This window comes from Martes martes (assembly GCF_963455335.1).
Source record: "Martes martes genome assembly, chromosome: 7".
In the NCBI taxonomy this organism is placed as follows: domain Eukaryota; kingdom Metazoa; phylum Chordata; class Mammalia; order Carnivora; family Mustelidae; genus Martes; species Martes martes.
The window spans coordinates 128,457,288-128,469,389 of record NC_137894.1 but is presented as its reverse complement, the minus strand read 5'-3'; the positions used below and the strand labels follow the sequence as shown (position 1 = coordinate 128,469,389).

The window sequence follows — 12,102 nt, the reverse complement described above, 5'->3', positions numbered from 1 at the left end:
AACATGAGTTTTAAGGCTGAGCCCAGAAACTGACCTGTGCACATGGGCGCTGAGCGACCGGCGTGGCCAGGAGGAAGGATCATTTGAGCACAAACTCCTTTCCCAGCAGCCCCACTCCTTTCACTCCTGTTTTTGAGCACACAGGATATTGTTGCAGGGGTGAGTTCCGGGGGCAGTCGAGGCTGATGGCGACTCATGCATCCCTGCAGCCGCACGTTCGAGTCCGTCTGCCGCTGCCTTGCACCGCACGCAGGCTTCTCCCTTGAGTCGAATTCCCCGAGCCCTGCGTTGCTCAGGGGACAAGCTCAAGTCTTCAGAGTGTCCACGTCTTGTTCCCCGTGAGCAACACACGCGCACCAGGGGCAGCAGTCTTGAAGATGCAGTGGGTGTCCCTTGACAAACTGTAGCCTCCGGACTACTAGCCAGTTATCCCACCACCCCAGGCGGCCCACAGGCTGCCCCAGTGCAGGAGAGCCCTGTCCTGCCTGCTCTGCAGGGGACCCCCCAGAGGCCTCCTCCGGAAGCCCTGCTCCCAGGTAGCCACCGTCTGGCTCCCGCGGGGGAGGGAGGGAATGCCAGCGGCCAGTGAAATATGGGCTGCCGAGTGACAGCAGCTGTGTCTGGAGTGGCCTCAGATCCTATAATTACATCTCCCTTTATTACCTCTGCTAATGGCCCTCCAGGTCGACAGAAACGATAATAAATTAACAGATTATGAACTCCACTTGCCACAAATTATGTGCTCTTTTTTTTTTTTTTTCTTAAATTCTAGGAGATCATGCTGTCGCATCACTGGGGGATGGGGCGTGGGAAGAGCCTGAATGTTATCAGATCAGTTGGTGCAGATAAAGCAGCTCTGGTGGTGGGGGAGGTGGGGGTGGCCAGAGCTCCAGGTGGGAGACCTAGGGAGACAGGCGGGAGCAGCCAGCAGGACCTCAAGGGGGCAGTGTGTGACGCCAGGGCCCGGGGCCACACCAGCCTCTCTGGGCAGCAAGCCCTGACCCAGTCCCAGAGTTGCTGATTGCTTGGTGGAGGAGACCCAGCCCAGCACGGAAGAGCAGAAGTGGAGGGTGCTGGGCGGAAGGGCAGGGAGGAGTGCTTCAGCCCTGCATTTGGGTTTAAATAAAAGGATATGTGCTTCTAGTAAAGATGTCAGATGTGACAGAGGAATGGATATTAGGAGTTCCAAATCCCTCATCTTTCTTAAAACATCCCGGGGAATTTCCTGTGCATGTAGAGCCCCTGTGTGCATGTCTGTGTGCACCTGTGCCTGCGCCTGCGTGTTCTCCCCCTCCCACAGGGCCCTTCTTTGACACTACTTTATATCCTGCTTCTTTCATTTAATTATGTAACATAGTAGCACTTACCTGGGGCCAGGCACTGTACTAAGTGTTCTCTGTGATAGCTCATTTCATCCCACAGTCCCATGAGAGAAGTATTATTACTATTATTCCCATTTTACAGAGGAGGAAACTGAGGCATGGAGAAGTGGACATGCCCAGGGTCACAGCCAGTGGCCAGCAGAGCTAGAATTCCAACAGACAGTCTGGCTCTGGTGTCTGTGCCCTTAATATAGTTATGTCTTCCTTAAACTCGTGGGTATCTTTCCACACCCACAAAAACAGTTCTGCCTCATTCTTTCTGGTGGCTTCTAATGTGCCATTCATTTAGCTAATAATTAGGTTTATATAGTAATTACATGTATCACATTCATTACATTTAGGTTTTTTCCTGTTTGGGGTCATACAGACCGACCTAACAAACACCCTTTCCCAGTTATCTGTATGTTTATGAGAGAAATTCCCGGTGTGGACTTGCTAGGTTGGTGGGGCAAGCCTTTTGTTTTATGCTTGATTTAGTTTTATTTTGGGAACATCTTAGTATGGACAGGTTCAAAAGCCAAAACTAGATAAAAATGTGCCCACAAAACCCTCCCCTCCATCCCTGTCGCCTCCCCTCCTTTTTCCTAGAGCTGTTTTTATTTTTCATTTTCCCTTCTAGTGTTTCTTTCTTTAAGGAGGTCTAGCCTTGGAGGGAGGCACAAACTCTCAGAGGCGCCGGCTCCCTTCCTCCCGCCACCTGCTCTGCCCTTCCCCAGAGGACCTGTCACTGGCTTGTACACAAGGGGCAGAGGCGGCGGAATCTGAACCTGTGTCTAAAGGACGACAAGGGTCTCACTGAGTTTCTTTGTGGGTCCATTTTCTGGTCACCTAGGAGTCAGGGCCAGTGGCATTGGTTCATGCGACTCTGCTAGGAATATGCATTGGGTGTCGTCTTTGTCCCAGGCCGGTTGCTGGGCAGCACAGGGAAGCCCATCCCGGCACGCAGATGCACTCACTGGACGTCCTCCCCACCCCCATCAGAGCTCCTCTCACTTTTCAGGGCTCAGCCTCCCGCGCTTTCCAGTTTGGGCCACGTGCGCCCGTGGCGTGTCCTCAGAGCCCCTCCATCTCTCTGGCCCTTCGAACTGTCCTAACCGCGAGATCCCAGCAGAGCTCGGGGCGTGGGGCGACCCTTTCCCTCTGGACCGCGAGCTCTTGCACACGGGAGCCGGTTCTGGTCCCAGCTTGCCATTCTGTCCCCAGCAGGTGCCCAGTGAGGATCTGCACAGGGAACCAAGAGACAGAAGCTCGCTGTTACGTCTAGGGGTCGCACCTGCGTGATGGGCCTCACGGGCGGCTTCTCTCCTTCCTTTACAGAAGCCCCTGCTCTTCCCTCACCTTCCCTTTTGCCACCTTCCGATTCAATTGTCTGTTAATTTCGCCCTGTCCACCTCCTGTGTCTCCCCTCCCGATCTGTCCGCTTCCCGCGCAGCCCCCCGTGTCCCCGCGTGCACACACCCTCATGAGCCGGCTGATTGGGATCTGTTAATTAATGTCGCCCAAGGCCTCTCCCGCTCAGAGGCCCGATAAGGGAAATTGGATGTCCATTCTATCTGCCTTTTATTACCTCCCGGCTGTCCCTGCCACCACAGGCTGCCACACACCCCTCGTGCACTGGGATCCAGACAGCACGCACTCACCTTACCCCTGCCCCCCCTCCCCCCCCCCCCCCCGTGCCACAGCCTGTCCCCAAGGAGAGGCCCGTCGGTCCAGGCCCACCCCTCTCCAGCAGCGTCATTGTTTGTCGGTCACTGTGGATGCCGGCAGCCAGTGATGAGCCTGGGCGGGGGCGCGGGGGTGGCGGTATAGATCGCACTCAGGAACCATGATGACTGACCTGAGAGGACGCTCCCCAGCAGAGGGGGATCCACCTGGTGAAGGGGCTTCCACCTTGGACCGCCCCTAAAGTTGACCACGTCTGTGCTGGTTGGGAGAGGGGACAGTGGAGTTTAGACTCAGGGGACAGCAGGGGAGGGTAGGACAGACTCTGTGGAAACCCAGAGCAATGGGCCTATGCCAAAGCTCGGGACCACCCCGGGCCTCCAGCCATGCCCAGAAAGGAGAGGGGAGTCAGGCCGACAGCATGCTAATACCAGCAAAAACAGTAATCATAGCGACCTCCTCAGGCATCACCCTGGCTCCAGCTTGCTGGGCGATGACGCTGTGGGGTTTTCAGTCTCATCAGGAACAATTGTATGAGCTCCGAGAACATGATACAGGTTCTGCAACCATTGTCTCATTTAGATGTCCTGCGAGTCTAAAGCAGGTACTATTGTTCTGCCCATTTTACAGAAGAGGACACTGAGCTTTGTGGCAGTTACATAGCTTTCACGTGATCAGCCTACAGCTAGGAGAGGGGAAGTCGGGACTCAGGCCCAGGCAGTCTCCCAAGCATGCTGGACCAGACGGTGACATAATTCTGGACCTTCCCCATCACTGACCTCCTTCTGCTCTGGAGTCGGCGTCCTTGCTAGCCAGGAGGGGGAAACTCCCATGATTCTAAGCTCACAGAATGCAGGACAGCTCAGGTCATTGTTAGATGGAGAGTGATGGCTGGGGCAGCAGGGGTCTGACCCCTGGGGGACAGGCTGCTTGTGAGAAAGTACCCTCTGACCCCGGGGGCTCTTGAGCTCTTAGTGGCCCCAGGCTGTGGTCACTGGCCGGGAACAGCTGAGTCCTCCTTCCTGATTGGGCCCTTGGGTCAGCACACACAGCTGAGACTTTGCACTGAGGATCAGGTGTCCCTTTAAAACACCGAAGCCTCCCCTGGGTGAGCAGAGAGAGAAATCTGGAAAGTCCCCTGGGGGAAGGGGACCCTGTACTACTGCCTCTTGATTCTGCTATGAATTTAATCACTCCTTAAATTACAGATGCATTTAATTAATCAAAAAGCCTCTACAGACATTTCGAAAAAACGGCATAGAACTAACAATAATAGTGATAGCAACTGTCACCATTGATTGAGCTCTTGCTGTGTAAGTCTTTCGCATGAATTCCCCGTCTGACTCCTTGACCAAGGGAAGGACAAGGAGTCCAGTGGGGACAGAGGGCGGGGTGGGATCTGGAGGTGCCCAGACCCCCTCCTCCAGCCAGCCCACCTGATTGCTGCCGCCCTCCTTGCCCCTTCTCTTGCCGCAGGCTTCTCGAACCTGTCTCTCGGTGACCAGATGAGCCTGCTGCAGAGTGCCTGGATGGAGATCCTCATCTTGGGCATCGTGTACCGCTCGCTGCCCTACGATGACAAGCTGGTGTTCGCTGAGGACTACGTCATGGACGAGGAGCACTCCCGCCTCGCCGGGCTGCTGGAGCTCTACCGGGCCATCCTGCAGCTGGTGCGCAGGTACAAGAAGCTCAAGGTGGAGAAGGAGGAGTTTGTGACACTCAAGGCTCTGGCTCTGGCCAACTCAGGTAAGGGCGGATGTGGGTCCCGGAACAGGAGCTCCACGAGGTCTCGTTGGGCGGGGCCTGTGCGCAGGGCCACCATGGAGCAGGGGCAGCGATGGCGGGAAGATGCCAGAACTTCTTATCACCAGAGGCTGTGCAGGGGTTGGCCTGGAGCTGAGAGGCTGGTGATGGAGGCCAGCAATCGGCAGGTGCTTCCCGAGGCCTGGATTTGTAGGACACTAGACTGGGCCTCTGATGCCTAGCCTGGCACACTGGTTAAGAATGCAGATTCCATAGCAAAGCTGATAAGAGTCAAATCCTGCTCCCCTCCCCCCTCCACCCTCCCCCCACCTTTGGCAAGTCACTTTCCACTCTGCCTCGTTTTCCTTATCAATAAAATGGGAGCACTGAAGAGTCCCTACCCCACCAGGCTGGGGAAGGGATTTGTTTATACAGGATTATATTATACTCACAACATGCCCGGCGCATAAAGTGTTCAGCCTGTTCAATAAATTAGCTAGGAACTTACTTAATTCTTACACACAACCCCATGAGCAAGGGTCTCATGATTCTGTCCCCATTTTACAGATGTGGAAATTGAGGTGAAGAAAATTGCCCAGGGTGACACTGTTAAGGGGTGCCTGAGCTAGGACTCTATCCAAAGTCCTCTGATTGCAAAATCAACCCCCAGCTTATAAAACTGCTCAGATACAAGAGAGAAAAACCTGCCCAGCTGAGTTGGTCTGGACTGTCATTAAAAAGGAGGCTTCAGGGCGCCTGGGTGGCTCAGTGGGTTAAGCCTCTGCCTTCAGCTCAGGTCATGATCCCAGGGTCCTGGGATGGAGTCCCACATTGGGCTCCCTGCTCTGCAGGGAGCCTGCTCCCCCTCACCCCCGTCTGTCTCTCTGCCTACTTGTGATCTCTCTCTCTGTCAAATAAATAAATAAAATCTTAAAAGGAGGCTTCGTGGGGCACCTGGGTGGCTTAGCTCAGTCAGTTAAGCATCTGACTCTTGATTTCAGCTCAGGTCATGATCTCAGGGTCCTGGGGTCAAGCCCCACATCTGGCTCTGTCCTCAGTGGGGAATCTGCTCGGGTATTCTCTCTCCTTCTCCCTCTGCTCCTGCCCCTGCTCTCTAGCATTCTCTCTCTAAAATAAATAAATCTTTTTAAAAATTTTATTTATTTATTTATTTTTAGATTTTATTTATTTATTTGACAGAGAGAGAGATGACATGTAGGCAGAGAGGCAGGCAGAGAGAGTGAGAGGGAAGCAGGCTCCCTGCTGAGCAGAGAGCCTGATGCGGGACTTGATCCCAGGACCCTGGGATCACGACCTGAGCCAAAGGCAGCGGCTTAACCAACCAAGCCACCCAGGCACCCCTAAAAATTTATTTTTAATTACAAAAATGAAAAGGAGGTTTCACTCTATTCCTTCAGCCCCTTCTAGCTTCTGGCTAGAATCCCTGGAGAGAGGGGCTGGGTGTTGCAAGTGAGCGAGCTGGAGTGTAATCTGTGTCCACAGTTAGGGAGCGGCCCCCACTGAGCCAGGTGGGGGCGGGTGGAGAATGCAGGGGAGAGTCAGGCTCCCTGTCCTAAAGAGAGCGTGTCAGGCAAGTTTGCTACAGGGTGGCGTGTGCCAGAGTTCTTGCCCAAGTCTGGGTCCAAAGGACCCAGGTTCAAATTACAGCTCTGACACTTAGTAGCAGTGTGACCCTGGGCAAGTTGGCAACCTTCCTTAGCCCTGTCCTTGTGTGTAAAATGGGGATATCCCAGTACCTCCTCCAAGCACTTTGCTGTTAAATGATCGACTGAAGATAAAGCACTTAGGTCAGTGCCTGGCCTCGGGGAAATGTTCAATAAATATTAATTATTATCATTACTATTAATATTAGAGGAAACAAAGTGTTATCAGCACAGGGAAGAGGGAGAGCTGGTTCCCAGGGAGAGACAGAACAGATAGGATGACCAGGTGGTTTGCTTGAGCTTGTTGTCCCATGTCCCGGGAGCCCTCCATCGCCGGCAAACCCAGACAGTTGGCCCCCAACAGATAGCTTCATAGAGAAGGCAGGGGATGCCACAGATGCCCTAGTCAGCCTCCCTTTACTGGGTTAGTGCTTCCATGCCCCAGGTTCCGCTGCTAACAGCTCCTGGCTGTCCCTTCCCCAAGACTTGCCCTCACCTGTCTTGCCTAGAAAGCTGTATACATTGGCACATTCAGCCAGTGGTGACCCACATGGGGGAACAAAAGCCTGGGCTCCTGCAGAGTGGGATCAGAGCTCTGCATGGATCAGGCCAAAGCCAAGGCCATGTCCTCACCTTGCTTGCTTCTACTCTCACACTCGCCTGCCTCTCTCCCTTCCTTTCTCCTGAAAGCACACCGCCCCAGTCTTCCCATACACCCGAACCCTGGTTTGGGGCTCTGCTTTTGGGGAACCTGATCTGATCAAGAGAGGCAAGCATTTTTTTTTTTTTTAGTTTAACTCCCTTCTATTATTAAACAATGCAAAATGATAATGAAAATTTTATAGGCATTTATACAGACCATTTACATTTTAAGATTCCAAAATGGTAGTATATTCTTTGTGAGAGAATGCCAGTCCTGTTGGTTTTTTTTTTTTTTTTAATTTATTTGACAGAGAGAGTGATCACAAGTAGGCAGAGAGGCAGGCAGAGGGGGGTGGGGGAGCAGGCTCCCCACTGAGCAGAGAGCCCGATGTGGGGTTCGATCCCAGGACCCTGAGATCATGACCTGAGCCGAAGGCAGAGGCTTAGCCCACTGAGCCACCCAGGCGTCCCCCTGTTGGGTTTTTTAAAAATGGTTTTAAATTTACAGAATAATTGCGCAGCTGGTGCCACAGGTCTGTGCCCCGGTTCCACCCCGTCCACCACTGTACCCATGACTGCTTACGGTTGCCCCATTGTTCACATCTTGTATTGGTGTGGTAATTTGTTACAATGAATGAGCCAATATTGATACATTATTATTAACCAAAGTCCCTAGATGCCATCAGGGTTTACTGCTTGTGTGGTGTGGGTCTGCAGATTTGACAAATGGGTAGTGACAAAGCTCCCCCCTTACCTGCCCTGCAGAACAGCCCCATACCCTGTAAGCCTGTGCTCAACAACTCAGAGGGAAGCACGGGGACCAGCCCTGGCAGGAGGGGCTAGGAGCTTGCGTGGGTGGAGGGACCACAGGCAGCAGAGGAAATGGAGTGGGAACGGTGCAACCAGCAAGGCTGCCAGGACTTGGAGGGCACATCCTTGATTTTAGACTCTCTGGACCTTTTCATCATTGACCTAGAGCTTGGGCTGGCCCATGCCGGGGGAGGGGAGTGAAGAGGTGGGAGGCAGGTCATCTATCACCTCCTCCCCACTGGCCTCGGTGTCCGGTTGGGCCAGCTTTCAGACGGCATTTTAGCTTTGCTGGCTGCTCTTGCTCTGATCTCATAGGCACACGTGTGCACACGCACATACACATGTATACACATGAAGACAGGCACACAAATACAGATGTGTGCACACGCTCACACACACAGAGATATGCACGCACACATGCACATATGCTCAACAGACATTTGCTTGTGTGTACACCGATATGTGCACATGTAGACATGCATGTAGATAGACATGTGGTCACGAGTATAGATAGGCACGTGCATGCACAGACACTTGCACACATACAGACACAGGCATGTGCACACTCAGCGCACACATATGTATGCTCAAATACGCGCACATACACACGTGTACACATGTGCACGCACACACATGCGAACACAGAACTTGATGACTGGCCGTGGTTTAGAAACACGAGCTCAGCAGCAGCCTTGCTAGCATCAAGCGTGGCCTGAGTACACACTTTGCCGCATGAGAAAATGTACCAGGGATCTGCCCTTCTTGCCCCATCTCCCAGGCCACCGAGCAGGTACAGGTGGTTCAGGAAGTAGGTGGAGTTTGTGCAGCTCAGGGCAGGGGGAGAGCACAGGGCGGGACCACTCACCTGGCTGCCAGGGCTGGCGCGAGGCGGAAGCGTGAAGCACATCACAGACAGGCTGGGGTCCCAAACCCCAGCCCCTCAGGAGCCTGTGGCCGACTTGTCACCCCAAGTCCCGGGCATCTCCAAGGCTCCCTGACAGCAGAAAAAATTCATAGCCATTGATTTTGTAATTAACAGTTTATCAATGCCATCGATACAGACTCGCTGATGGATTGCAAAGAAATTAATCTCGCAATGTTATTTTATTTCATTTTTGGTCGAAGGCAGCTGCCAATTTTGGCCTCCTTGGGGAGGGTAGGGGGAGGAGCAAGGAAGCTGGCAGGGAGGCAGGGGTTCTGGATGGCCATGTCAATAGGCTTAGAGGGACCAGCGCATCGTGGGTGTACGTTCTAGAACCTGCCAAGAGTGTACGAGTGGAGGCATCTTGGGTATGAGGCCGGTAACACCCCAGCATGCTGAAGGCACTTGCCCCAGGCTGAGTCCTCATGGTAATGATAATATTTATCAGGTGCTTACTAAGTGCCTGGTAATGGGCTGTTTCTTTTCATCCTCACCACTACCCTCTGAGGCATGGAGGCATTTGCTCCGTTTTACAGATGAAGATACAATCTCAGAGAGCCTGAGTAACTTGGCCAAAGTAACATAGCATCGAAGATTCCAGAGTCTTATCTGCCTCATTCTGCACTTCTCCCCGGAGGAAGAGGCAGGACCCTGGAGGCATGGGCTCGTGGCTGCAGAAGGTCAGACAGAAGGAGTCACAGGGGTCAGCCAGTTAGAACAGCTGCCCTTGGCGGTTTGGTACCTAAACTAACCCAGCACGCAAGGGCATTGCCCTGCTCTCACGAGGACCTCGGGCGCCTTGCCCCGCCTTCCTTGGCCGCCTGCCCAGAACTCCCAGTTCACTTGATCCACATGGACCCCAGGCCTTCACGCCTTTGGCAGATCGGGCACTGCAGTGCAGGGTGCTGGCTTGAGCTCTTTTTAAGGAGCATCAGAAGAAGGCGGGCACTTTCCCTCGAGTCCAGGGATTGGGTGCCAGGAAATGGCCTTGGCTTCAGCTCAGACCTCACTGTAAGCCAGCTGTCAGCAGATGCCCGCCTGCCCTGCTGGGATTTAGGTAACTTCCATTTGAACCTGTGACTCATGGCTGAGTCCAAAGCCCTCAGGATTTTTAGAGGACTCCCAATAGCATCCGCTGTCACCGTGGGCCCATGCATCTGGCCATGCTGTCTCGGGCCGCCCCCAACCCCCAAACCCCGGCCACAGGGCCCTGAGCACAGAGCTCAGCCCCTTTCTCCGTGTTTGTATGCTGTAACCAGCAGACAGGCTGGTGCCTGGTGGCAGCAGCAGTGACAGTCCCAGTGATGATGCTGGTCATGGTGCCACCAGCAGGGCACTCACTTCGGGACAAGGACTGTTTTTAGTCCTCGACTTTAATTAATCACTTAACCTCTTGAGGTACATGTGGCTATTTCTCAGAAAAGTAAGGCACAGAGAAGTTAAATCACTTGCCTAAAGTCACACAGCTAGCAAGGGAGGGACGCAGGACTCCAGCTCCAGTGGGCTGGCTCCATAGTCCATCTGGCACCTCCAGGGCAGTGACCGGTCTGCTCATGTCCAAGTCCTTCAGGGTCTCCACTGACCCCTCTTGGTGGGTTTCTCAAGAGATGACCTTCCGAGGTGCAGATGGCTCCCTGGCTCCAAGCCTCGGCTCTGTCATGGGCCTCTGTGACCTCAGGCTGGCAGTTTAGCCTCCGTAGTCCTCTGTCTCCTTCTCTGTAAAGTGAGGGGGGGAGGGGGGCAACAGCCCAGGGCCCCAAACACCGCCCCCCGCCGCCCCTCCACATCCCCCCTACCCAAGTCTGGCCACGCCCCTCTCCCCAGGGCCACGCCCGCTGACGCTCTCGCTGTGCCTGCAGATTCCATGTACATCGAGGATCTGGAGGCCGTTCAGAAGCTGCAGGACCTGCTGCACGAGGCGCTGCAGGACTACGAGCTGAGCCAGCGCCACGAGGAGCCCCGGAGGACGGGCAAGCTGCTGCTGACGCTGCCCCTGCTGCGGCAGACGGCCGCCAAGGCCGTGCAGCACTTCTACAGCGTCAAACTGCAGGGCAAGGTGCCCATGCACAAACTCTTCCTGGAGATGCTGGAGGCCAAGGTCTGATGACCCGGCACCTGGACCGACTCCCACCCGCGGACAGAACGGCGGATGGACCGCCGCGGAGACCTCCACAGCCACCAGCCTCGACCTTCAAGCCCTGTATCATGGCCACGGGCAGTCCCAGAGGAAGGGCTCTCTCGCCTCCCGGCTGTGCGCGGAGTCCCGAGTGCAGCGGGGCAGGGGAACAGGGAGGGGAGGGCAGGGCGTGGGCTCATCTGTAACTGGCTTTTTCTTGGGTATGTTTTTCCTTCTCCATGGGCAGTGCTGAGGTCTGGGCCGGGGCTGACTCCCTTGAGATTGGAGACCATTAAGGAAATGCCCCTTCCGCCCATGAAAGCCCCAGGAGATAGCAGTGCGTATCTTAACTCCACCCCCATCCCCCCACCCCACAGGGTGGGCACTGCTCAGTGCCCAGTATCCCACCCAGTTCAGGCTGGGTGGCACTGGAAGTTGTCCCTTCCCAGAGGCCAGGGGCTTTCTTCCAGAGGCCCCGCCTACTCTGGTACTTGGGGCTCCTCCAGCGGCCCCACACCTTCCCCAGTCCCAGGGCCTCCTCCCTGCAGCCTTTCTGCCTGACACACACTCCCCTCCCGTTAGGGACCCCCATCCAGAGAGCAGCTGCCAGAGTTCGGGTATCTTCCTGGACACCCACCCCTTGGTACCAGCACACCTGCTTGTCACCATAGCACCAAGGCCCACCTGTCCTCCTCCTCTCCTTTCCTCTCCCGGGAGATCCCTGCTACTTCCTGCCCCTACCTCAGCTCACGCGGTGCGTTCAGCCAGCCAAGGGGACTTTGGGTCCATAGCTGGGAACAGTGCTGCCTCTGAAAAGAGCAGGGCCCAGGCAGTATTCCGCAGAGCTCCTCCTCCTGCTTGCCCCGTCAGCCTTCCGGCCAGTTCGGAGCAGGTGGGCCTGTGGGAATTTGGGGAGACTAGGGGCATGGCCATCTCTGAGGGCATCCTAGGCACTGATTTCCAGGCTGGCAGTCCTGGGAGGATTGGGGCAGAATGGGGAAAGGCTCGAACCAATCTTTGCTGAGCGCAGAAAGTCCCAGAAGCAAGATAAACAGGTGGGGGAACCCTGAAGATGAGGTGCTCGGGAAGTTGCCGGCCTCCCCGTGGGGCTGGCTTCTGAGGGCAGTAGACACCAGGTCACCCCGTGCCGTGCATTCCAAA

The 12,102-nt window shown here is 54.9% G+C and overlaps 1 protein-coding gene across 2 annotated transcripts in view; it reads left to right on the top strand.

Annotated features, from left to right (window-relative positions):
• ESRRB (estrogen related receptor beta) overlaps positions 1–10,929 on the top strand; it is a gene marked incomplete at both ends in the record, with an annotated part of 102,163 nt that extends 91,234 nt beyond the window's left edge. For both annotated transcript variants that reach the window (XM_080809393.1, XM_080809392.1), the window contains 2 exons: positions 4,521–4,790; positions 10,685–10,929. In XM_080809393.1, the coding sequence (XP_080665519.1) occupies positions 4,521–4,790; positions 10,685–10,929 (515 nt within the window). The remainder of the gene's footprint in view (positions 1–4,520; positions 4,791–10,684) is intronic.
• Positions 10,930–12,102: the final 1,173 nt, after the last annotated feature.